General features: G+C 53.4%; 1 protein-coding gene across 10 annotated transcripts in view; it reads left to right on the forward strand.

Annotated features, from left to right (window-relative positions):
• Nucleotides 1–23752, forward strand: part of DNMT3A (DNA methyltransferase 3 alpha) — a 104354-nt gene extending 80602 nt beyond the window's left edge. For 7 of the 10 annotated variants that reach the window (XM_018055548.1, XM_018055549.1, XM_018055547.1 and 4 more), the window contains 17 exons: nt 4462–4677; nt 4904–5062; nt 5481–5588; nt 5806–5962; nt 6285–6434; nt 6561–6605; nt 7751–7830; nt 8343–8455; nt 8600–8783; nt 9033–9117; nt 10872–11017; nt 11831–11921; nt 12100–12248; nt 13261–13346; nt 15499–15568; nt 16230–16348; nt 17324–23752. In XM_018055548.1, the coding sequence (XP_017911037.1) occupies nt 4462–4677; nt 4904–5062; nt 5481–5588; nt 5806–5962; nt 6285–6434; nt 6561–6605; nt 7751–7830; nt 8343–8455; nt 8600–8783; nt 9033–9117; nt 10872–11017; nt 11831–11921; nt 12100–12248; nt 13261–13346; nt 15499–15568; nt 16230–16348; nt 17324–17465 (2100 nt within the window). In that variant the 3' untranslated portion in view covers nt 17466–23752. The remainder of the gene's footprint in view (nt 1–4461; nt 4678–4903; nt 5063–5480; nt 5589–5805; nt 5963–6284; nt 6435–6560; nt 6606–7750; nt 7831–8342; nt 8456–8599; nt 8784–9032; nt 9118–10871; nt 11018–11830; nt 11922–12099; nt 12249–13260; nt 13347–15498; nt 15569–16229; nt 16349–17323) is intronic. The other 3 variants (XR_001918835.1, XR_001918834.1, XR_001918836.1) reach the window with 3 other exon arrangements.

A 25940-nucleotide genomic window follows, 5' to 3' on the forward strand; every position in this document is an offset into this window, starting at 1 on the left:
GGCACCACTCTATCCACGGGCAGTGTGAAGAGGAGACCCCCCCACTCCTTCTCGCCGCCCCCCACCCCCCACCCAAGTTCTCGTTCTGGAGCGCTCCCGGTTTTGTGCGGGCGCTTTCTGTCCCGCTGTGTGCTTTGAAGTTTCCTTCAGCTTCCTGGGCCTCTCCGCTCACTTGTAAGCTTTTCCTTTTTTCTTTTTGGTTGCGCTGCGGAGAGACTCACTTTTAACAACTTTCTCCTGGCTGTCCCAGACGGTCCGAAAGCTCCTCTTTCCTTTCGTCTGCGCTCCCGGTTCTCGGGGCGCTCGCAGCTTACCTCCACAGTTGGAGCGCAGCGCCTTCCCTCCCGACCCCCGTCCTTCCCTCCCCGCGCTGTCCGCGGGCTCCCCGCCTCGCCCCCGGCTCCGCGCCGGGTTCGGGCCGAGTTGGGGCGGGGGCAGGGACAGGGAAGGCCGAGCGGCGGGATGGGGCGGGCGCCGCCTCCAGCCTGGCTTGGGCGGGGCCCCAGGAATGGGCGGAGGCCCAGCCGCGCCCCCAGGCCCCAGCGCCGGCCCGCGCCCCTCGGACCGGAGGAGAGGGGCTGGCCCACTGCCAGCGTCTGAGAGTCGGCCCCCTCCCCCGGCCCGCTCGCAGCCAACCAGGCACTCCAGCGGGGCCCACGTGACCTGGAGTTCTAGACAAAGAAAATGTTCAATCCCTCCCCCCCACCTCCCCCCTCCCCCTCTCTCTGGCCCCCTCCGCCCCCCAGCCCCATCGCCCCCTTCCCCTCCCCCCAGACGGGCAGCTACTTACAGAGCTTCAGGGCCGGGGCTCACACCTGAGCTGGACCACCGAGGGGCTGCACCTGGCCTTATGGGTAGGTTCCTGGACGGAGCCCTGGGGAAACTGGGGGCGGGGAGGCGGCAGGGGCCGGTGGGAGGATCTCTGGGCCTGCAGCCCTCTGGGTTGAGAAGAGTCAAGTCTGCCTCCCCGGCCCGCGGGAGCTGGCTCCCCTGCCTGGCCTGAGTTCTGGAGATGCTGAGTTACTGCCGTCCCACCCACTCTCTGCTCAGGAGCCCCAAGCCCCACTCCTCCCTGCTCTCAGGTGGGACCTGGTGGCTCCGGGGCCAGGAAGAGCAGCCCTGGCCTGAGCCTGGGGCAGTGGTCCTTGGGGCAGACTCCGGCCCGTGGAGTTGGGCTGGAGGCAGCGGTTTTGCTGAGCTGGCTGGCAGATGGGTCGTTGGCGTTTCCTGGCTGACCTGTGTTCCTGGCTAATGGACCACGCTGTCCTCAGGCCGTGCCAACCTTGTGGACTCCCAAGAGGGATGGTCTCCTCTCCTGTGTGTTCCTGGGAGCCACCGTTAGGCCACCAGAAAGAAGTGGTGTTGGAGTGGGAGGGAGCATTGGGACCCTAACACGGGGCTGTGGGGTGGCCTTATGCCGGCTTGGGATGGCAGAGGCACTGGAAACAGCCCTGGGTCTGCTGCCCCAGCGGGCGTCCGCCTGGGTCCCTGGACCTCTGACCTTTGGCATGGGAAGCAGCCTGAGTCCGGAGGGAGGTGGAGGCGGGACAGCTGCCGGAAGACATGGGGGACTGGACGGGGAGGCCTTGCCTCCACCAGAGTGGAGTTGCCAGTGGCTCTCCAGGCTGAACAAACTCCAGGCCAAGTGGCCTCCCGGGTGGCCTGTAGTGGAGCTGCAGTGGTGTCTTCATCCTGCCCACTCTCTTGGCTACTCTGGCCTGGGACCTTCTGAACTCAGGTGGCGGGGAGGTGTGTAGGAGCTGTTAGCCCCAGAGCCCAAGCCCAGAGTTAATTAACCCTTATTTCTCCTATTGTCTGCCCGGGGAGGAGGGTTGGCACAAACGTGGAAGCCCAGCCCTCTCTCACTGCCCTAGGCAAGTCTATTCTAATTAGCCCCTCCCCCACCCAGCCACCCTCTCGCCCCTTCTTCCCCTTTCCTCTTGCCTCCTGCTGCTAACCCCCCCTCTTCTTCCTTCCCCCACTCCTGCTGGCCGGGTCCTGTTGGAGGCCCCTTCCTCCTCCTCTGCTTGCCAGACCATGCTGGATGCATGTTCTCCTGCACCTACTGGGTTGGGGGCGCTTAACAGCCATCAGCAGCATCCTCTGACAAGCTGGGGGAAGTTGTGGGGGAAGAAGAATGTTCAGGAACTTGCTTTGGAGGGGGTGAGAAGAGAGACAAAGGGGCTGAGGGGGAGTCAGGAGGGTGGTGGCAGGCACGACTCCCTTCTAGACTAGGGGAAGCGGAGGGGGGTGCCCGGCATGCCCCCCCACCAATGCTGCTGACTGTAGATCCTTGGCCATCTGCACACCTTGTTCTGGCTGAGGGGGCCATCACCCCTAGAAACTGGGGCTTTGGGTCATCCAAGGCAGCACCCTGGTGTAGATCAGCATCCGTGCCTGAAGTTCACAGAGGAGCTCGTGGTGGAGGGAAGGGAGCAGAGACGGCGAGGCACACTTATATCTGAGCACATCTGGTACTGGGATAGTGCTGCTGCAGCTGACAATTCTAGAGAAGAAGCCCTCTCCCCCCAGGACTTGAGTGCACACCTAGACACACCTTCCTGTAGGGGAGGAAGAGGTAGATAATTGATTTAGGTTGGGGTGGGGCAAAGTCCCCAGGTGAGAGTGGGGCTGGGGAGGGAGGAGCAGTAACCCTGCATTCTCCCGCCCCCTGGTCTCCAAGGGCTCATTCCTCCAGCTGTTTGTGCTTTGGGGGCAAAGGATGCTTTATCCCACTGTAGAATTTGAGTTAGAGAAAGAACTAGGACTTCCATTCTCAGGTTTTAGGAATTGCCGCAAGCAGCAGGTTTGGTTTGTGGCTAGGAGGCAAAGACTTGAAGATAGAACAAAATAAAATGAATCTAAGAGACAGTAGACCCTTGAGCTGTTCTAACCTGGGACCTGGGGATCCATGGATAGGCTTCAGAGAGTCCTTAGAATTCCTGGTACATGGATAAGTCATATTTTTAAACCAGTCAGAAAAGGTTAACAGCAATCCTTCAGTTCAAACTCCTTTTTTAGGTGGAGCAACTCAAGGGACTGTTCCAAAGTCAGCTATTAATTAGTAGCAAGGCTAAGACAGGAATGTAAATGCTGTGACTTCCAGCTTGGAGGTCTTGTACTCCAGGTAATCTTGAGGCTGGGTTTGTATTCACAGCTCTGAACTCTCAGGGAAAGTGTTATTTTGATGATGGGATTTTTTTTCCCCCTGAATCTGGTGTGGTGAAAATGGGGGCAGAGCCTTGAAGTTTGAGGGCCACGTGTCCTAGATTCGATAGTTGGGGTGAGGTTAGGTGGAATGCCCCTCAGAGCTAACTCTCAGGCATTTCGTCCTCTGTAGGGTGATGGGAGGGCTTCCCTGGTGGCTCAGTTTTAAAGAACCCTCCTGCCAATGCAGGAGATGCAGGAGACGTGGGTTTGATCCCTGGGTTGGGAAGATCCCCCTGGAGAAGGAAATGGCACCCCCACACCATCATTCTTGCCTGGGAAATCCCACGGAGAGAGGATTCTGGTGGGCTACAGTCCATGAGGTCGCAAAGAGTTGGATACGACTTAGCGACTAAACAGCAAAGGCCGTGGGAATCCTGGAGCAGGTTTCGAGAAGCAAGGGGCCTGTGGTCACAGCTGGAGAGAGGAGCATGAAACAGTGAAAGGATGGAGGCTGTTGAGATTGGGCAAGTCCCTGGGATTGTCAGTGGGATGGCAGAGAGGATGCCTGGCTATACTGTGGACTCTCTAAATGACTGTTGAAAGAATGAATATATTGATGGATCTGAAAAGGTGCACATAGAAGGCGTAGAATCTGGTGACCAAGTAAGTTAGATATAATCCTGAGAACTCCAGGATGGCGTGTGAGCAGGAGAGCAGGCAGGCTCTTCTGGGGCTTGTGGTGGTGGTTGAGCAGATGGGAAAAGAACGAAGCACTCTGAACACAAAATAGTGATTTCATTGTTAGGCATCACAGCAAAACTAGAATTGTGTGGAAGCCAAGACCAGGAATAGAAGGGGTCGACTACCCAGGAAAACTGTGGAGAAAAGGACAAGAGAATCTGTTTCTAAACTGGGGAGTAAGAGAAGAAAGGACGAAACCAAGGTCTGTGCCTAATCTTAGGTGCACACACAAGGTCTGTGCCTAACCTTGGTATCTAAACAGAATAGTCTCTGAATATAATTGATGCATATCAGAGGGTGGGCAACTGATGATGCTGACCATTGAGGAAGATTAGTTGAGGGAGGAAGATTTCCTAAGAGGCAGAAGAGAAGGCTGGAATTGAGCCAAGTGATTGAGTTCACCTCTCAACTGCAGATCTTTCTGTTTTCCACGGCAAGCCCGTTGAGTTGATGAGGGAACTTCTGTCTCTCCAGCCCCTGACCTTCTGTCATGATCTCCAGACCATGGAGAGATGGAGAAGTGCTCCTTGAGTATCAGATCAAGGTAACTTCTGTTCCTTGTTTCCCCAGGCTGAGAAGAAAGCCAAGGTGATCGCAGTAATGAATGCTGTTGAAGAAAACCAGGGGTCCACCGAGTCTCAGAAGGTGGAGGAGGCCAGTCCTCCCGCTGTGCAGCAGCCCACCGACCCTGCGTCCCCCACAGTGGCCACCACGCCTGAGCCCGTGGGCGCCGATGCCGGGGACAAGAACGCCACCAAAGCAGCTGACGATGAACCGGAGTACGAGGTGAGCCGCTGGCTTCTTCACCTGCCTCGTCCGGCTCCTTCTGTCCTGCTCTTTCTACCTGACCCCACGTCTCTTGGTCTCTCCAGTCTTGCTCTGTCCATTCCGATGGAGCTCCCTCCCGGCTGTCGTGACCCTCAGACGTCCAGGGCTGGGGTGCTGTGGGGGGAAGCAGGGTGGCAGGGCCTTGTGACCACCCTGTAATGACTTCTGCTCCTTGGGGCTCCAGGACGGCCGGGGCTTTGGCATTGGGGAGCTGGTGTGGGGGAAACTGCGGGGCTTCTCCTGGTGGCCAGGCCGCATTGTGTCTTGGTGGATGACGGGCCGGAGCCGAGCAGCGGAAGGCACTCGTTGGGTCATGTGGTTCGGAGACGGCAAGTTCTCAGTGGTGAGTCTGGGGTTCGGTGGTGGCCTGGGGAGTGGGGATGGGAAGGGGTCTTGGTCCCAGGGTCTCTGGTTTCGGCTGGGGGTGTGGTTGGAGTGGGATCATAGGAGAGGGAGCTGTGTTCATCCCCACTCTGCAAATGTGTGGTTGGAAAAGTCCCCAGAGGTAATTAGGTTGCACTTGGAGAGCTCGGCTGCCTTCCGGGAACTCTTTACCCGGAATGCCCTTCCACCTGCATCAGGTCCTCCCCACACCTGGGGCTGGACTCTTCCTTTGCATTCTGTGATTACTTATTGGTGCATCTGGTCCTCTCGAGGGCAGAGGCGGGTCTTACTGTCCCCCCAACCCCACCATGCCAGGCATGTGGTGGGTGCTCGTTGAACTTGGGAAGAGGTGCAAATGAGGCGGGTTGTGCCTCCAGGTGTGCGTGGAGAAGCTGATGCCGCTGAGCTCCTTCTGCAGTGCTTTCCATCAGGCCACCTACAACAAGCAGCCCATGTACCGCAAGGCCATCTATGAGGTCCTGCAGGTCAGTGCTCCTCCAAGGGGCTCAGTGGCGGGCGGCGGGTGGGGGTGGGCTCCGTCTGGGGGCTGGAGCCCAGGGTTAGGCTTGGGCAGAGGGTCCACCTGCGAGGCCCTTTGGCCTCCTCTCGTCACTTGCCCCCTTTCTGCACCTTCTCCCGCCTCTTGCCTGAGCCCACCTTCACTACTCTCCTGACAGCCTCCCCCACACGTGTTGCCCCCAGGTGGCCAGCAGCCGAGCGGGGAAGCTGTTTCCAATGTGCCATGACAGCGACGAGAGCGACACTGCCAAGGCCGTGGAGGTGCAGAACAAACAGATGATCGAGTGGGCCCTGGGAGGGTTCCAGCCCTCTGGCCCCAAGGGCCTGGAGCCCCCAGAAGGTACATGCAGGTGCACCAGCAACTCCGTGCCTGGGCTGGGGGAGCCATGCTTGGAGGGGGGGCCTACCAGGTCTCTCTCCCATCACAGTGGCCTGTGGGAATGCTACCGTCCCCATCTCCCTGGGGTCAGGGTAGGGGCAGGGCTGCTCTGGGACTCCGAATGACCTGTTCCCCATTGGCTTGCGGGCCCCGGAGTTGGGAGTAGGAACAAGTTAGGGACCAGGCTGCACCCCCTTGTTGTTGTAGGCAGATGTACAGGGGAGGGAGCTGGGGTTCCTTGTCAGCGGTAACCGTGGTCTCCTCACCTGCTTCCCTGATCCAGAGGAGAAGAACCCCTACAAAGAAGTTTACACAGACATGTGGGTTGAACCCGAGGCAGCTGCCTATGCGCCGCCCCCACCAGCCAAAAAGCCCCGAAAGAGCACAACGGAGAAGCCTAAGGTCAAGGAGATCATTGATGAGCGTACAAGAGGTAGTGGGCCTGGCTGTGGAGGGTGGGGCCCCTGGAGGGCGTGGTGGGGTGGGGCCGGCATTCAGAAGGGTGGGCGTGGCCCTCGAGGGCCCCTCTAATCTCTCGCGCGCTCTCCTCTCCTCCCAGAGCGGCTGGTGTACGAGGTACGGCAGAAGTGCCGGAACATCGAGGGTGAGTCCTGAGGGGCTGCTGGGTGTTGACTCTGGGAATCAGTTATCTGTTGTCTGTGGGCCGGGCGTGAGGGCCCGTGGGGTGGACGTGAGGCCCACAGGTGGTGGCCGGCACAGAGCAGTAAGGTACCAGGGAACATCCGCTGTCGTGGGCCAGGGGTACTTGGAGGCGGCTCTGTCCTGTACCTGCCATTGCCTCCAGCCTGCTTGGCACACCCCTGCCTTCCCGGTGCTGCAGTCTCCCTGTCAGTGGCAGGGGCCAGTCACTCGGGTTGTTGGTCAGAGAGCGGTGGCCTCCTTTGGCCTTGCACGTGTGCTCAGTCACTTTAGTCGTGTCCAGCTCTTTGCAACCCCAGGGACTGTAGCCTGCCAGGCTCTTCTGTCCATGGGATTCTCCAGGCAAGAATACTGGAGTGGTTGCCATGACCTCCTTCAGAGGATCTTCCCTACCCAAGAATTGAACCCGCATCTCCTGCATTGCAGGTGGATTCTTTACATGGGGCTTCCCTGGTGGCTCAGAGGGTAAAGCGTCTGCTTGCAATTCGGGAGACCCAGGTTCGATCCCAGAGTCAGGAAGATCCCCTGGAGAAGGAAATGGCAACCCACTCTAGTACTTTTGCCTGGAAAATCCCATGGACAGAGGAGCCTGGTAGGCTACAGTCCATGGGGTCGCAAAGAGTCGGACACGACTGAGTGACTTAACTACTTACTTACTTAACGCTTTACATTTAAGCCACTGGGGAAGCCTGGATTTGAGCTTGGCCCTTTTACCTTTTCTCCACCTTCTCTCATCTGGTGCTCATTAGTGCCTCCCATGTCTGTCTCCCTTTGCCAAATGATGGTGTGTCCAGCTTGGGGCCCTCAGGGCTGGGAAGGGCCTAAGGACTGGCTGCTCAGGGACATCTCCGGAGTGACCCGGGGTCAGGCCTGTTCTCGCAGGCAGGCATTTGTCCTCATAGCATGCCTTTCCTGAAAGGTGGCATCGTTGCTCTGGGAGATGAGTAGGCTCCTGGGATGGGGCTGCATGGCCTCCCTGTTCCATGGGGCCCCTCCCAGATCCCTTCCTGCCTTCTTTTCTGGAGCCAGGCTTTGGCCCCAGGCGGGAGGGGGGCCCTTCAATGACACTCTGCTTCCGCTGCTCCCCAGACATCTGCATCTCTTGTGGGAGCCTCAACGTCACCTTGGAACACCCTCTCTTCATCGGAGGAATGTGCCAAAACTGCAAGGTAGGGCACGCCCAGCAGAGACGAGGCCCTAGGCTGGCCACACCTTCTGGCCTCTGGGCTGTAGTAGGTGTGGTAGCTATAAGGGTGACTCTGAGGTTTGCTCTTGATGCAGAGTCCTGATAAAATGGACCCTGGGGGTTCAAGTGTCTGACCTGCTGTTGCTTTTCCTCTGAGAGATCCTTGCCCCCCCTTCTAAGGCCTGGTTCTCGTCCTCAGATGGCGTGCTCACAATGTCACAGTCACTAGTGTGAAGTAGGGGCAGGACACATCGTTGAGTTAGGGTTAGGGTGCCTCTCCCCGCTGCGTCCACTGCAGTGGATGGGGAGACAAGGCGTCCCCTTCCCAGATGTGTGGTCTGGGCGGAACCCTGACTGGATGGTGGCAGGGTCATGTCTCCAGGGCTGTGTGGAGGTTCCAAGGCGAGAGCCCGGAGGCTGGGTTTACCGCCTGCCTTTGCACTGGCTGGCCTGGGTGCTGCCCATTGGTCTCTGAGCCTCCATGCTGCTCCCTAGAACTGCTTCCTGGAATGCGCGTACCAGTACGATGACGACGGCTATCAGTCCTACTGCACCATCTGCTGCGGGGGGCGCGAGGTGCTCATGTGTGGGAACAACAATTGCTGCAGGTGAGGCCCTGCCCCGAATGCGGTGCACTCCTTGCCCGGCACCTGGGCTTTCACTGCCCGTCCTGCCCAGCACTGCAGCCACAGCCACGCTCCATCCTGGCCTGGGGGTGAGCGTCCACTTTGCTCCACTGTGCTTCCTTCCAGGTGCTTTTGCGTGGAGTGTGTGGATCTCTTGGTGGGGCCAGGGGCTGCGCAGGCAGCCATCAAGGAAGACCCCTGGAACTGCTACATGTGCGGGCACAAGGGTACCTACGGGCTGCTGAGGCGGCGGGACGACTGGCCGTCTCGGCTCCAGATGTTCTTCGCCAACAACCATGACCAGGAATTCGTGAGTGCTGGGTGCTGGGTGGAGGGCAGCTCTTTTCATCCCCACCTGCCAGAGCCAGAGGGCAGAGTCTGCCAAAGCGAGAGCACTGGATTGAGGTCCTGAGCACCGTGTAGCCATGCCTGCACTGCCAGCCAGGAGTGTGGGGGTCTGGAGGGCCCAAGTGCTCACAACTGGCAGAGAGGCCTGCCCCAGGTGTGGGTCTGTGGTACATTCCTGGATGCTCACCTGGCCTGTTGTGCTGGCTGCTAGGACCCTCCGAAGGTTTACCCACCTGTCCCAGCCGAGAAGAGGAAGCCCATCCGGGTGCTGTCTCTATTCGATGGAATCGCTACAGGTGAGAGTGGTTGGCATCCTGGTCCTAGGACATGGGAGCTGAGCTCGGGGGACTGTGTGTATGTCACTCTGGCAAAACGGGTGACAGTTAATATTACAGCTGTTAAAATGTTAGCCTAAGGAGGAAACTCTTGTGTTGAAGGAGAAGTTGAAAATAGGTGGTAAGCCAGCATGTTCAGTGGGCATTCCCTTAAATGGGCAGGGCTAGGGGGCTCTTCAGCAGAAAATGGAGCAGTTGCTGGTCAGAGATTATTGAAGATTTTCACAAAACCTCAAAGGACAGACTTGGCGACCAAAGTAAAAACATAGGCAGTCCTGTTGTGCTTTGATTATAAGTCACAGTGAAAAACAAACTGTAAACAAAAGAGTCTAAAGAATATTTAAATTGCCCATAATCCTATAATTAGTGTTTTGATATATGTCCTTTTACATTTTTAAATTTTAGGTTTTTTTCTGGGCTTGTATGTTTATATAATCATATGTAGATATTAAAATGCATAGTGTCATATTTTGCCATTTCATTTATAGTGTTACGAGTAGTTTTTCACATCAACCAATATAGGACTGTGTTATTTGTAAATGCTACATAGGATTCCGTGGAGTGAAAGTACCATAATTTAATGAACCCCTATTGGGTGGTTTGCTTTTTTCCTGATTCTTCTGGGCAGTGCGGTAATAAACATTCTCATACATGCGTCTTTATATACTTAACTGTGTAGCCAGTTTTTAATTTCATGTGTTCTTAACCTGAGTCCTGACAGCCACTCCTCTGCCCTGCCCCCAGGCTGAGGCTTTTCAGTCTTTAGGAAAGAACAGTCCTCCTCAGAACTTGTCCCAGGACCAGAGGAAGATGGGAAAGCTGGGCCCAGAGACCTTGGCCAGAGGGTGGGGCTGGTCCCCCCAGACGGATGTGTGTCTTCTGTACCAGCTCAGTGCTGTTATGTGAACCTAGAGGAGTTCATGTACAGCTTGGGTTTCCCAGGCTAGAACCTGGAAGCCTCCTTAAGCAGCATCACACCCCAAGAGGCTGGGCAGGCTCCTTGTGGGGAGATCTGCTGGGAGCAGATCTGCTGGGAACAATGAGGGATCATACAGGGTCTCCTGCCAGCTCTCAGCGTCTGTTCCGAATGCTGGTCTGTTCCAGCCAGTTTGTGGAAGGGTCCTGGTCAGGAAGTGTGAATACTGGTTAGCTCAGGAAGAAGCACGTTCAATGAGACCACCCACTGTGCCGTGAAGACCCAAAAGAAGGGTTGGATCAGGCATGCGTGGTGCTCTGAGGTGGAGAGGGTGCCCGAGTGTTGGGGGCTCAAAGAGGCGGGAAGGCCATCCTGGGGGCCATGGAATGGGGTGGGCATCAGTGAAACCTTTTTAGAGCAGGCGGCGTTTATGTTGAATGTTGTTGGATGGCTGAGTTGCAGCGTGATGTTAAGGGCCAAGGAAGGACACGTGTACAGAAATAGAAAAGGAAAGCCCACTCGAGATTCAGCTGTTGTTCTCCCCTGGTTCCGGAAAGCCCTGGAATGTCCTGCCTGGAATGTTTTCTGAATAGATCCAGTTAGGCATGAGACAGCCTCAACGGTAACAGCTTCAGTGTCTTTGTTACTGATAATTCCAGTTGGACCCGGAAGTTTCTGGGCAGGGTGGGGCTTGGGCCTGACTCTGACCCATGTGTCCGGCTTGGCTCAAGGACCCCTTGCAAAGACCAGGGTGCCAGGCAGGTGGCCCAGTGACTCTGCTTTTTGCTGGCTGGTACAGGGCTTCTGGTGCTGAAGGACTTGGGCATTCAGGTGGACCGCTACATCGCCTCCGAGGTGTGTGAGGACTCCATCACAGTGGGCATGGTGCGGCACCAGGGGAAGATCATGTACGTCGGGGACGTCCGCAGCGTTACACAGAAGCATGTACGTCAGCGCCGCAGTCCGCCCCTTTCTCCACGGCGCTCAGCTCCTGGGCCCGCCCCTTTACGTCACTCAGCCCCTGGGCCCGCCCCTTCCTCCACGTCACTCAGCTCCTGGGCCCGCCCCCTTTTCAAGTCGCTCAGCTCCTGGGCCAGCACCAGTTGCTCTCATCTTCCTCTCCCTGCTTGCACTCTCTCCCTCCTCCTCTTTCATCTCCCTCTTTTGTCTCAAGAGGCTGGGCAGGTTCCGCTGGGACTTGGGGGGCCAGGCCTTTAGGGCCTGGGATCCTCCCTGGCTGGTTTCTGGGCCCCTTTGAGTGAAGCGTTGTGGGATACAGTAGGTTCCCATCCTCCTGGTACTGCTAGCCACAGTTTCACCAGCCTGCATTTTGTCGCGGTAGTGGGGTCTGGTGGGGTCCTCTCTGAGTGGCCCCCTTGCCTTTCCAGGTAAACATGTAGACCTTGAATCCCAGGCCCTGAAGGGCATTGGAAGGGTTCAGAGGGCACAGGGCCCCTTTCATCTGGCGCAGCCCAGACTACTGTCCCTGCGTGGCTGTTTTCCATGCTGGCCTCCTAGATGTTCAGTTGAGTCCCTTCATTTTACTATCTGGAAAACTTGGCCCAGAGAGCCTCACTGACTTGCCCATGGCTGGAAAGAGAGAGAGTGTGTATGTGTGTGTAGACAGCATACAAAGCATCTGGTCTCTTCTCTCCCAAGCGAAGTACTTTTTTATGCCAGCTTCACAGATCATTTCTCTCTTCCTTTCCGCCTCTGTCCCTGGACATCAGGCCCATCACATTACCTTTATCCTCCCAGATCCAGGAGTGGGGCCCGTTCGATCTGGTGATTGGGGGCAGTCCCTGCAATGATCTCTCCATCGTCAATCCTGCCCGCAAGGGACTCTACGGTAGGTGCCTCATCGCCCCTCCGCCTCCTGAGCTGGCGCTTCCGCACATCGGTTTCCTCTTTGGATATTTCTGCCCTGGGACGGCTACTCCCAACGACCCTGCCCTCCCCGTGCCCGAGCCACACCACTGTCTCCTGCAGACAGCCTCAGCTGATGGCTTTCTCTTCCGACCTCTCAGAGGGCACTGGCCGGCTCTTCTTTGAGTTCTACCGCCTCCTGCATGATGCGCGGCCCAAGGAGGGAGATGACCGCCCCTTCTTCTGGCTCTTTGAGAATGTGGTGGCCATGGGCGTTAGTGACAAGAGGGACATCTCGCGATTTCTCGAGGTATAGCCAGCACCCTTGGTTTGGCCAGCTCACTAATGGCTTCTACCTTGGACTGCTGCTTTATCCCTATCTCATCTGCATTGTGGAGCTGGGGATTGGGAACTTCTGCTTTGCAAGGGGCCCGTTGGGAAGCTCTGGGCTTCCCGAGTAGGTGAGGAGGAAGCCCACCCCTGATAGAACCCGTGGTCTCACTCTTAAGAGGTGGTATGTCAGTGTGGCCTCAGCGCTTAGAGGACCTAACTGTCATAAACAAGGTGGAGTGCCAGACTTGGCTTGGAGGTCTGTGTGGTGTTTCCCTGGGGGAACCTTTTGAGATGCCAGAATCAATTTTCCCAACCAGGATAGTTTGTCCTCACTCCCAGCCTCCATAATGGGTGCTTTACGCCACCTGGGAAGAAAATACGGTTTATCTCAGTTTTTACTTCACATAATGTGGGTCCCAACTTGGCTGAGCCCAGTTTGGGCCTGTGCAGAGGGTTTCTGGGCCAGAGCCCTTCTCTGGCTGAGCAGTCTGTGTGCCCAAGTCTTGGGTTCAGACCCTTCAAGCTGGTGTTGACTGTGTTGGAGCAGGCATCTGTTTTGCTCACTATTGGGACATGCAGTAAAGACTTCCATACTTGTTGGAATGTTCTTTCCCAAAGCCTCCGGGTTAGCTGTAGCTGTGTGGTCCAACGAGGTGGACATCCACCACATGTGGTGTTCAAACTGACATTAAGATTCCCCAGTCGCCCCAGCCTCCTCAAGTACCCAGCCATCAGCACCTGGTAGGCTAGTGGCTACTACGTGGAACAGTGCAGATAGAACATCTCCATCTTGGCATTGTGGACCATGTGTGGGTCTAGAATGTTCCCATGGGAGCATGTGGAATGTAGCTGAGTTTGATTCTGGCTTTTCCAGGGAGCTTCAGGCTGTCACAGTGTGACCTCCTGAGAGAGAAGTGAGAGCCTTTGAGGCTCTAAACTAACAAAGTTTCCTGGCCCGCTGTAATATTCGTCTCTCTCTTGTTTTATAGTCCAACCCTGTGATGATTGATGCCAAAGAAGTGTCAGCTGCGCACAGGGCCCGCTACTTCTGGGGGAACCTTCCTGGTATGAACAGGTTGGTGAGAGCTCCGTGCCCAGGTGGCCGCGGGTGGGTGTCTGCAGGCAGGATGATGGCGCAAGGGGTGGCTAGCCTCCCCTGCAGACCAGCTTGCTGCTCTGCCAAGTTTTCTTTGTCTTTCCTTTTCCTTGAGGAAGAAGGGGAGTCAGGGTGTAGAAAATAACTTGGCTAAGAATCGAAAAACTAGTGGTCTCAGATAGGACCTTTAAAAAGCACACTCTTGACACAGAAGACCATATATTGTGCTGCTGAGTTACAGGGTTGGTTCTCTTGTACTGGTGATGTGTCGAGAGTCAGCTAGTCCTTAGTTTCCTGAGGTAAAGCCATGGAGGATGTGTTTGGGAATGGGGAAGAGTGGTGCCCACTGCTGGGCCATACTGTCTCTGGAGACACTGTCTTGAAACAGCAGGCACCACACAGCTTAGAGCATCCTCCTCCACTTACTGTTCACACGCATCGTCAGCATCAAGTCCTTTTCTGGGAAGATGCCCTTTGTGTAGGTTGCACAGGGATGTTAATGTCCCGGAATGAAGAAAACTTCATTTCTTCAGTGTAATAGTCATAAAAAGGCCTATGAGAAGAGACCACCAGGTTTCTCCCCTGGTAAAGCATCTGCCTCCAACGTGGGAGACCCAGGTTCAATCTCTGGGTCGGGAAGATCCTCTGGAGAAGGAAATGGCAACCCACTCCTGTATTCTTGCCTGGAAAATCCATGAACGGAGGATCCTGGCAGGCTACAGTCCATGGGGTTGCAAAGAGTCGGACACGGCTGAGCCGACTTCACTCACTTTATGAGGAGAAAAGAATTCTGGTTGAGAGTCAGCAGTTTAGAAGCAGAGGGAGACTCCCCCAATCGCGATAATATATTACAAAGAGAAGTATTTTCCAGAGTGTTTTAAGTTTGGTTTTTTAAAAAATTATTTTAAAATTGGAGGATAATCACACTATTGTGATTTTTGCCATGTATCAGCATGAATCGGCCATAGGCTTACATGTGTCCCCTCCCTTCCAAACCGCCTCCCACCCCCACCCCAAGTGTGGATTTAAATCTCCATGGTTTCCTTATAAATTAGATGAACCATTTAACCTGAACTCAGTCATCTACTGTGCCTCTCTGCCAATAGCAGAAGGTTTTAGGAACTTCCCAGTCTCAGACCTGTTTGGCAAAGCTCCTGTCTTTCTTGAGGGCTTGTGGCTCAGAAGGAGGTGGGTCAGTGGGCATCTGACCTAAAAACTATCTTGGTGTCCCCCTAACTTTCCCAGAATGTCTGTGAATATTGGATAGGGTGGATTGGCTTATGTAGTCTAGTATTTTTATAGAGCCACTAAGTGATTATCTCCTGACAGACCTTGGGCCTGTGGGATTTTTCTTACCTGCTTCTTCCAAGCCTAAAATTTTAGAACTCTGAGCTTCCAGGAGGAGCGGAGGTACTGCAGGGGACAAAGTACAAGCACAAAGGGACAAAGTACAGGATGTGTGTGTGTGTGTATGCACGTGTGCACATAAACAGAGGGGAGTTTGGAGGTGCAGTTTGACTGTGGGTCCTGGGTGGTGGACCACTATGTGAAACCTTTAGTAAATAATCCTAAATGTCAGAAAAGGCCATCACCTAAAGTGATACTTAGTGATCTGGTCTACCTTCTGAGAAGTGACACGTTTAGTGTCGCAGAATTTTAGTCGTCTGGGGACTGTGCAGAATTTAAGTTCTTGTTAACTGTACATGTAAGTACAGTTACAGTTACAGTAAGTACAGTTGATGAGTGTCATCTACTGTACACACCTGTAACCATCACCATAGTCGAAATACAGAACATTCTGTCATGCCAAAGCTTGCTTCGTGATGAGTGCTTTTCAGATGCAGTCTTTAGGGAACAGATTTAAAAATAATTGGATGTTTCCCTTTCTTGTCAGGCAGGCGTTATCTGTTTGTTTGTAGTTTGGGACCACTTTTGAGTTTACCTTAAAGGATTTGGTGCTTGATGGCCCTGTGTCCGTGAGTGGCCACAGTGTCTGTACCTGTGTTTGGGGGAGTTTGATGGGGGTTCTTTACTTCTCCATGTGAATCAGATGGTTGCTGGGTCAGTGCCGAGAGTGCATCCCTGCCATTCTCCTGGTTTCGGTCGTTACCCTCTCTCTCCTGCCTCCTAGGCCATTGGCATCCACTGTGAATGATAAGCTGGAGCTGCAGGAGTGTCTGGAGCACGGCCGAATAGCCAAGGTTAGCCCCAGCATCAAAGCCCTCTGCTAGGGGTAAGGAGAAGGGCAGGATGCGCTGGAGCGGCACCAGGGCTGCGTGCTGCCTGCGGAGGATGCAACTCGGGGTTGCAGTTGGCCAGAGGGGGAGGGTCCAGAGGAAAGCCTGAGGGCAGGGGAAGAGGTTGGAATCCTTGCTGCTTGCAACCGTTGCTTGCTGAGCATCGCCCCGCTGGTCCCATGGGAGGCAGACACTAAGGAGTCTTGGCCAAGATTCCTGGGCTTTTGAATTACCAGGCCAGGATCATCATTGCATGAGCCTTCAGAGGAGATTCTCCTATGATGTGGCAGTTCCATTTCTCTCTGGAGAAATCTCCTGGGACTGCTCGCACCCCAGGGGTGTCTTTGCACCCCTGGGTAATTTGGCATCCTTTTGCCTGTAAATCATTACTCCTGGGAAGAAAAACAGTTCTTAGAAGACTTGGGAAGGATGGTGACTCAAGCTGCTGTCTCTCTAGTCCTTGGCCAGCAGGATTGGAGTGAGGACGGCTGGGTGCCCTCTGTGTAGGAGGAAGAGCAGGGAAACCCTGGCCCCTGGATGGAGCAGGCCTTGTAGGCTTTGGACGTGGCAGTCGCTGTCAGCTGCGGATGAGTGCTCATCTCCCGTTTCCTCTCCCATCTTCTAGTTCAGCAAAGTGAGGACCATTACTACTAGGTCGAACTCCATAAAGCAGGGCAAAGACCAGCATTTCCCCGTCTTCATGAATGAGAAAGAGGACATCTTATGGTGCACTGAAATGGAAAGGTACCCACTCTTTGTGCTGGTGGGGGGTGGGATCCCGGCCTCTGTGCCAGGCTCAGATCCCCTGCAGACATCGTGTGAGCGGTGGGTTTATTTTCCCAGGCATTTCCCAACATGGCTGGTGCCTGGGGAAGACTCTGGATTGTGAGGCTGGGCTAAACTAGGGGGCATCTAGGAATCTGTCCCTGGTGCCTTGGCTCCCAGCAGTCCTGCTCACCTCCAAGGAGACACTGCAGCTGCAGAAGCTTCCCTGCTCCACGCCGCTCATGTTAGGTTCTTTGTAGACCAAGACAGCATGGGAGCAAATGGGCCTTACAGCCTCAGTGCCCTCATTTGTGCAGACTGGACTTGAGTCCTCATTCTTGGGGTAACTGCGATTTAGCCAAACAAAGAGACATATAACACACAACCAGAGCAAGCAGAAGCTCCTGGCATCAGGCATGAGTTGGGAGCCTTGCAGAGTTTTCCCTCATCCAGGGGTGGGGTTGGGAAGACACAGGGGTGTGTGTTTATTACAGACTTGAGATGCCCACTGTGGGTCTCAGTCTCAGGTGAAGCGTGTCCTGGATGTGTTTTTCACAAACACTGACTTTGTTTCTGGGCTTCCTGTGTGGGTCAGCGGTAAAGAGTCCACCTGCCAATGCAGGAAACAAGCGGGTGATGCAGGTTTGATCCCTGAGTTGGGTTGATCCCCTGAAGGAGGAAATGGCCACCCACTCTGGTATTCTTGCCTGTGAAATCCCATAGACAGAGGAGTCTGGTGAGCTATATAGTCCATGGGATTTGCAGAGTCAGACACAACTGAGCACACACACGTTTGTTTCTACTGTGTGGTAAATCTCTCAACAGTCATCACCTTAACTTGCCTTTGGACCCACAGAAAGTAGCCAGGCGCCTGAGACTTGAATTGGTTATCACAGACACAGGATCGCCCCAGGCCGGCGCTGACCCCTACCCCTCTCTGCCTTTTCTCCCCAGGGTGTTTGGCTTCCCTGTCCACTATACCGACGTCTCCAACATGAGCCGCTTGGCGAGGCAGAGACTGCTGGGCCGGTCGTGGAGCGTGCCGGTCATCCGCCACCTCTTCGCTCCGCTGAAGGAATATTTTGCTTGTGTGTAAGGGACGTGAGGGCAAATCGAGGTAGTGACACAAGGTTAAACAGACAAACAAAAAACACAAAACACAACAAAACACCAACAACGTGAGGATGGAGAGAAGTATCAGCACCCAGAAGAGAAAAAGGAATTTAAAACAAAACAAACAAACCCCACAGAGGCGGAAATTCCGGAGGGCTTTGCCTTGCAAAAAGGGTTGGACATCATCTCCTGATTTTTCGATGTTAATCTTCAGTCCTATTTAAAAACAAAACCAAGCTCCCTCCCTACCCCCACCCCCTTTTTTTCTGGTCAAACCTTTGTTTTCTACTCTTTTCAGAGGGGTTTTCTGTTTGTTTGGGTTTTTGTTTCTTGCTGTGACTGAAACAAGAGGGTTTATTGCAGCAAAAAAAAAAAAAAAAAATCAGTAACAAAAAATAGTAACCATACCTTGCAGAGGAAAGATGGGAGAGAAGGAAAAAAAGGAAATTCTATAGAAATCTATATATTGGAATTTTTTTTTTTTTTTACTATATATCTTTTTTTTTGTTGTTGTCTCTAGCCTGATCAGATAGGAGCACAAGCAGGGGACAGAAAACAGACACTCAGGAGGCAGAGGCCCCTCCCAGCCACTGAGCTGTCTTGCCAGCACCATTCCTGGTCATGCAGATCACAACCCAACTAGCAGCAGAGAGACGAGAACACCACACAAGACCCTTTTATACAGTATTCAGGTGCCTACCACACAGGAAACCTTGAAGAAAATCAGTTTCTAGAAGCCGCTGTTACCTCTTGTTTACAGTTTATATATATATGATAGAAATGAGATATATATATAAAAGGTACTGTTAACTACTGTACAACCCGACTTCATAATGGTGCTTTACAACAGCGAGATGAGTAAAAACATCAGCTTCCACGTTGCCTTATGTGCAAAGGGTTTTAACCAAGGATGGAGAAAGGGAGACAGCTTGGAGGTGAATCGTTTCCGTGGTGGGGTGTTTGATTTCCCCTTGGTGTTTAACAAGGTGTGAAGGAGAATTTGGGAACAGCGTTCTCCCGCTTCTCCCTGCCAAAAAAGGGGGGTGAGATTCGGTGGTTGGGACCGTGGAAAGCTGAGAGTGGGATCCATCCAGGCTCACGCAATAACCTTTTGATTTTTTTTGAAAAGGAGACTCCCTCGGCAAGATGGCAGGATGAGGGGTCTTCATTCCCAATTTCTCACATTAGCCGATTTGAGGGCTCCTTGCGGTGGGATCAGAAAAAAAATCCAGAGTGTGGGCAAGTGACAATTCAGACCCCACCTGGAGCAAATAAAAAAACATACAAAACGTACTGGTGCTCTCCTGTCTAAGTCGCTTTTTGTGTGTTCTTTTATGAGGCCCCCGCCATCCACCCTCTGTGCACAAGGCGGCTTCCAGCCCCTGGAATGTGATGTTTTTGGTCATCTCCAAAGGCTGCAGTTTTATACTGGGAGGCTGATGACACCTTTTGTTATAATTATTCTTATGGTTCTGGTTATAATTATGTTTGTTTTCAGATTTTCTTTTAAGAAAACAAAAACCCAACCCCCCCTCCCTTTAGGTTTCAAACCAAGGTGCGGGGAGCAGGGTGCTTCGAAGTTAGTGGTGGCCCTGGTGCCCTGGCTCCCCACCCCTCGGGCCAGGTGGGCCACCAGGCGTGGTGGGCAACAGCTGAGCGGCCAGGGAGGGTGTCCCTGAGGCCGGCCTTCCGGGCGTATCCCTCTTCTCTTCTGCTTCCCTCCTCTCGAGTCACGTGTGTCAGGGCTGGAGGGAGGACCAGGCCCCTCTCTCCTCGCGTGTGTGATCGGAGTGGTGTGTATTTTTTTTCTAGTACTTGGTCTGATGAAAGCTGTGCTCTTACCTCGAGTCGGCAGCACCTGGAGCCCCAAGTGCACGACACTTGGTTCCGCTTCCCACCGAGGCAGGCGGCCTGGCGTTGGCGGTAGGCAGGGATGGCGTGGGTGGCTCCAGGGTGAGGGCCCAACGGGCAGACGCCTGCCTGAATAGATGGGGTGTAGATATGTGGCATATAGAGATATATATTTTATAATGGGAGGGGGGAATGGCACCTCCTGGGACTGGCAGGGCTGGGAGGTGTGCTGTCAAGCACATGGTCCCATGTTCGCATCCCTAGAAAGATAGGGCCTATGGTGATAGGCGCTATATAAATACATAGATAGGGTCATGTATAAGAAATATTATGTCGTGGGGAGTGGGGGAAGGAGGCTTAGAAGGCTGAGTCTCGGGCCCCACTGCAGACAAGCCCCACACCAATCAATCAGTCCCACACGCACACACAGGAACATGTTTCTATACCGATGCATAACAAATGCACGTGCACACACACACACACACACACACACACAGCCAGGGAGCTCCCAGTGCTCTTCTCCCCAGGATTCAGGACTTTGCGGAGTCGGCCCTGCAGCTCTTTACCTCTGTTGCCCTGTTTGCAGGTAGACTGTCAATCCCAGAAGTTGCTAGGTGCTGAAGACAGGAAAAGGAGGAGGTTTTCTTTTAGCAGGTGCTCTCCTCTAGCAGGTAGCGTTCTATCTCTTTTGCCCCTGGTGATGTCAAAAGATTCTTCTGTTAGCAACCTGTGACACTGACCTGCAACCCTAGGCACCAGTCAAGTCAGCCCTCAGCTCCCCCTACCTATTCTCCCCCGTCCAAAATGAATCTGACGTCCAGGGCTGTCTTGGCCAGGGGGCTTCCATTGGAAAGAAATGGGACAGCAAACCTCATCTTTGGAATAAAGCAAATTAGTAATTTGTTAAAAAAAAAAATTAACCAAGCTTTGAATCCCTGCTCATTGCTCAGGAGTAAGCTCACAGCTGGTGGCCATGGTCTCCCACTCCTTTTAGGGGGTGCTTAGTCTCACACCCCAAGCTACTCATTTCCTTATCAGATTGGTTTTTAAGATCATACCCAGTTGCTTCCTGCCAGCTCCATGTCGTGATGGCAGGTGGTGACGGTGGGCTCCCCGGGGGCTGGAGCAGCTGGTGGGGGGGGGGTGTTCCCTCTGCCCCTCCCTCATTGGAGTCTGTACCCAACTGTGGTGCTCACCCTGACCCCCTCCTCCAGCCAGGTTCCATCTTCCCGGCCCGGAGCCCACCAGCACAACTCTGGAGGGCGGGGGAGGAGGGCTGCGCAGACAGTCCAAGGTGCTCCCTCCCCTGGTGGCGGCCGATGCTAAGGTCTTCCCAGCCCGTGTCAGGACTGTCTCTTCCTCTGCGGACCTTCTGCTCTGCTAGGCTATGTGTCTGTGTGCAGGAGTTTGCTTTTCCCAGTGGCCCAAGTTCCATCCAGGGAGCTTGCATGGGGAAGAAACTTGGTAGCCAAGGTTGTGGCAAGCCTTGAGGGGTCAGCGTGGGCCAGCCAGCTTGCTTGTTGTGGCTGATCCTTTTTTCTTCTGGTCTGGCAACCTGACTTGGCCAGAGGCCCCCTTGCAGGGATGAGCATTAACAATTGCCAGCTTTTCTTCCAGCCACACCCGGGGGCTTGGTCCCACAGTAGAACTTGGCAAGTCCCAAGGGGACCTTGGGAATGTGCCAACTTGGCCAGGCTGGGGTGCTCTTCACAATCTCCTTCCAACCCCTGGGGTGCCTCTGGGTATACCTTCTAAAGGAGAGTTGTGCTTGGACAGGCCTGGTCAAGGTTGTGCGTGGATTAAGGTGGGGGATCATTGGTAGAGGCAGTGCAGTGGGAGAAACCAGGAAGGCCTTTGGAAAATTCTGGAGCATGTTCTTGGTGGAGTTTTGTTTCTCTTGAGCAGGCTCATTTACAAATTCCTGGAAATGGGGGTTTCCAGGGACTTAGGGTGGTACCCCCTACTTACTGCAGGTGCCAAGTGGAGTGTGGTGCCAAAGAGATCCGTGGCTCTGGGCTGGGGGAACTGGCCGAGGTCACAGAGCTGGGGGTTGCCTGCCCAAGGAGGAAGCTGGTCCTCGGCCATAAGCTGCTGTACTCTGGGGGCCTCGAGCTGGTTGGTGCTGACCCCCTTCCCTGGGGACCAGCCGAAGCACGTAGGCTGGGGAGCCGGGGGTGAAGGCTGGTGGGGTCTTGTAGTCAGAGGACAGCCACCCAGGTGTGCCACTGTCTGTTTTTCTTTCTTAGACCTCAGGATCTTCCTGCTGTTGAACATTCTAGAAATACTTCCCAAAAGAGTATAGGGGGCCACTTTGCTTTTGAGATGGGCCTGGGACAGGTTGGCTGGCGAAGGTGCCTGTGTGGGTTTTTAATGAGTTTGTACGATGCGGATTGGGAGAGGCCGACCCAGCAGGAAGGAAGGCTAGTGGACATTGAACTAGTCTCCCCCTACTTCCCGAGCAATTGGCAATTCTGGGGAAACCTCGATGGGAATAGCCCACCATCTCCAGCACAGGATGGTGTACAACAGGAACAAGGAAAGGATTCTTTCAGCATTGCCATCCAGGGAGTAGTCTTAGTCTTCATCTCACGGATGACATAAGTTATATATAAAGTGGGTCTCGGAGGCAGTTTTGAATTCCTGTTGTCCTGCCTGGTGCAGAGATGCTGTGGCAAGGGTGTCTTTAAGAGGTGTCATTTTCAGGGAACTTGCAGGGTTAGGGCCATGGGACCTGCCTGGCACCGCGATCAGATCTGACGAGAGCTGGTTGTTACTTGTGGTTAGCAGAGCCCAGATGCTGGTGAGAACTGGGTTTCTAGCCAGGCCCTGTTTTGATCCTGGGCAATGAGGAATCTGAATTTGTCATCAGGCAGGGTCTAGTCTGGACGCTTCCAGCGCTTGTGGTCAGAGATGACACTGGAGTTGTCCAGCTCTCTTTTCCTCCACCTTTGGAGGGATGGCGTGGAGCTGGAATCCCCCCCCCTCCCCCACCCGGCTGTTCCCTGCTGGGGCAAGGATTAACCACAAGTGTTTGGAGGATCTAAGAGGAAAGAGGATAGGATTATATCAAGGATGGACTCCACTGTTCTAGCAGAAGCTCTTGGATCTTTACATTTTGGTAAAGGAAGGCTGGGGTCTTTAGGATGTGAGGTCAGCCCCTCTTGCACTGTGTGTTCCAGAGACCCAGCTGAGCGGGCCTTTGGTTGGCCACCACCTGTTCACCGCTGGCCCTCGACAGTGGAGTCCAGGGGAGAGGGACAGACAAGCAGGTCAGAAGCAGTGAGGACAAGGATGGAAGGTCCTTGGCTGGTCATGACTGGCGGAAATCGCCCTGGCGGAAGCCCCCAGACTCCTGTAACTCCCCTAACTGGAATACTCCCCCGAGGGGCATGGGAGGGTGGCTTTCTCAACCTCCAGTCTCATGGCCTCCAGCCCTGGGCCCGAGAACATGAGCAGGGATCCGAAAGCATCACCTGAGTCCCATTTCACTTCACAGACTGATTTGGTAGCACAGCCCTAGAATCCAACCAACCGCAAAAATACCGAAATTCCTTAGAATACGCAGAGGGAGGAGGTGACTCAACAAGGTGCTAAAACATTTTATTAAAAATATATATTGTTAAATTAAGTCTGCTGTCTGGACAATGACTGTTTGTTTTGTTTTCTTGTAGTGGAGTTTAAAAGAGACTATTATTTTACTCTGATATATTATTATTAAAAAGGCATTTTAACTTTGTACTTGAAAACTAAATGAGCGATTTCATGTGTTTTAGCTGAGGCATTGAAGTAGCGGGTGCTTACTTATTTGTGGGAAATCATGTATTCATACTGAAGAATAAACTCCGTAGCTGATTTGGTAATAACTTTTACTGTTACAGACGATTTCGCTTTGACCCCGGCGGGAGAACACTTTGACTGCACATTCCACGCAGCTAAATGCAGGACTTACTCCCCGACCCTTCCCTTCCCGGCCCTCTTTCCTTTTTCTTCAGTTCCTCTTCTGACTCTTTGTTGTTGTTGTTGTTTTTTTTTCTTCCTGGTTCCAGCATCCTTTCACCACTGTATTTTTTTTTTTTTTTAGGGTTGCTTCTCTATTTATTGACAATAATAATGTACATTTCACAGTCTGGTTCTGGGACATCGGGGAGGGGGTGTGAGAAGGCCCTGCGTGGGTCCCCACCACCACGCCCCCATGTCCTGTTGTATCTCTGTGTAAGTGATGCTCGTGACATAGCTGTTATGAAATAATTATAAAGAGGTCAGTGCGTACAGCAGATGTAGAAAGTCTGTCAATTCCGCCTTCATCACATTTTTTTTTTTGTGCCCAGAAGAATATAATAAAGCTCCTTTCTAATGTACTTGTGCTGGAGAACACTTGAATAAATGGACTGTTTTTGTGCAAAAAGAAAAACGGAAAAAGCACCGTAATAATGTCCTTTTGTCTTGCGTCTCCTTCCCCCTGACATGACTGTTCTCAGCCTTCCCCAGAGAGGTTTAAGTGACCCAGTCGGGAGGTCCTAGCATTGGGTTTAGACAATGCAGTTCCTCCCTTTAAAACACCACCTGCATGAACATTGGATAAGGATTGTAAACCAGATGAAAAAAAGGGTGGTTTGATTGACTGGAAGGTCAAAGATCAGTTAGTGAGGTGTAGTTGCTAGAAAAGCAAATTCTGTCCAAGGCTGAGCCGGGAAGACGATCATCAGAGGGGTCACAGGGCTTTGGTCATGGGCACTGTTCCCCTCTGGGTTTTTTTTCCCAAAACACAGGGGCATCCAGAAGAGAGCAGCAGTGTGGCGGACAGTCTGGACTGGGCAATGGACCCTGCGAGACACAGGCGTTTGGCCTGAAAAAGGGAGACATGAGGGATAAGTGCGGACAGTGACAGGGCGAACCCCAGGGGTGGGTGATTCTGGGTCGTTCTATGTGGCAGGTGGAAGAGGGGCCTGTGGGCAGAGGTGAGCCTGTTTCAGCTCAGCATAGGGAGATCCTGTTTCACTCCTGGCCAGCAGTACTAGGGCTGCCCTGAGGACAGCAAAACCCTGGTTGATCAAGAGGTGCTGAACAGCCCCTGGGGCTCATGCTGGGCTTCCCCGAGACTCCCAAGTCTGGGTTCTTCTGGCTGACCCGTCCCTCCTTGGCACTGTCTTGCTAGTAGACAGTGCCTTGTGGTTGGAAGAGCCTGTCCACACACGACATCCCCTTTGTCCTCGTGATTCTTTGCCTGATGGTCACTAGTTCCCTGTCCTTCCATCTAAGAGACTGTTCTGAACAGACAGAAGAATTGGGCTTTTCCCATCACATCTCCTCCCTAAGACCTCCATGTCATGCTGCACTTCCATCCTAAGCGCCAAGCAGATCCAGCCAACAGTTTCTTCTCTTAAGGGAGGGCTATTCAAGGTTTCTTTCCTACATTAGATTTTGGGGGAGGTTTAGGATGGCACCACTTTGCTGGCAGCTTTGAAAGAAATGATAAGGGGAAATTTTGAGAAAAAGAAAAAAACAGGCTTCCCCACCCCATCCCCCCACCCCACCGTGGGCACTTTTTATTTTCTTTACAAAATTGTAAATGTGTATTTAACTTCTACTTTTTTCTCGTATTTTTCAGTGTTGATGTAGAATTCTTTTTTAAAAAATGGCTGCATGGCATTTTCTTGTTGGATGTTTGTTTATATATATATATATATATATATATGCATTTTATTTTAGCTATAAATAGAGCTGCAATAAATATCTTTATATGTTGGCTTTCCCCCCCTATATTTTGTTTTTTTTTTTTTCTTTTAAGATACATTCCCAGAAATGAAACTTTCTGAGGCAAAGTAGACGAATGTGGTTGTTGGATCCTGACACGTTTGCCTGATGTCCACCCAATCCTCAACTCTGAGTTCAGAAAGAAACAAATGTAGTCTTTTGTTGGACAAACTCCAAAATGTGTTCATCTCAGTGAGAAAGACTCAAGACTCTGTGTGAGAGAGAAGCTGGAGATCTACAGCTACAAGCCAGAGACGGGAGCAATACTATTTGGTCACTAAATTTTGCAAGTGAGCTCATTTGGAGTGCAGGCCTGGAGGAAGCCTGGTAGACACTGAGAGTCTAGCTCCAAAGCTAAGGAGAAATGGGAGGGTGTTTTTGGTGCCTTCCTGCTCTGTAAGCCAAGGCTGAACACCCCAGTGTCATCAGCTGGGGGGTGGGAGGTCTGGCCAGAGCTTATGGGAGGGAGCTGCTGGGGCCATTTCATTACTAGAAACTATCCTGTGAAGTTATTTGATGATAGAGGGGTTGGGAGTGATTGGGAAAGGTCAGGGTTGGGCAGGAATCAAGGTAGATGGGGGTCGACTGCTCGGGCGAGGGCAGGCTGCCCTGGGTGGGGAGAAGGTGCCACATCCACCAGGTCCAGGCTTGTTGGTTGAAGAGATCCTTCCCTGGTTAGCTTGGGTCTGGAGTGGAATTAGAGGAGGGAGGAGAGAAGAGGCTGGCTGGGAGCTGGCTGGTTGGCGGAGCCAAAGCCATACATAGCAGGGCCAGAGGGGCAGGCTTGGGCAGTGGGTGTCATTCCTGGGGGGTGCTGGTTTTGGGGGTGAGGCTGCAGTGGGGGGAAGAAAGT

Source organism: Capra hircus, chromosome 11, assembly GCF_001704415.2.
Source record: "Capra hircus breed San Clemente chromosome 11, ASM170441v1, whole genome shotgun sequence".
In the NCBI taxonomy this organism is placed as follows: domain Eukaryota; kingdom Metazoa; phylum Chordata; class Mammalia; order Artiodactyla; family Bovidae; genus Capra; species Capra hircus.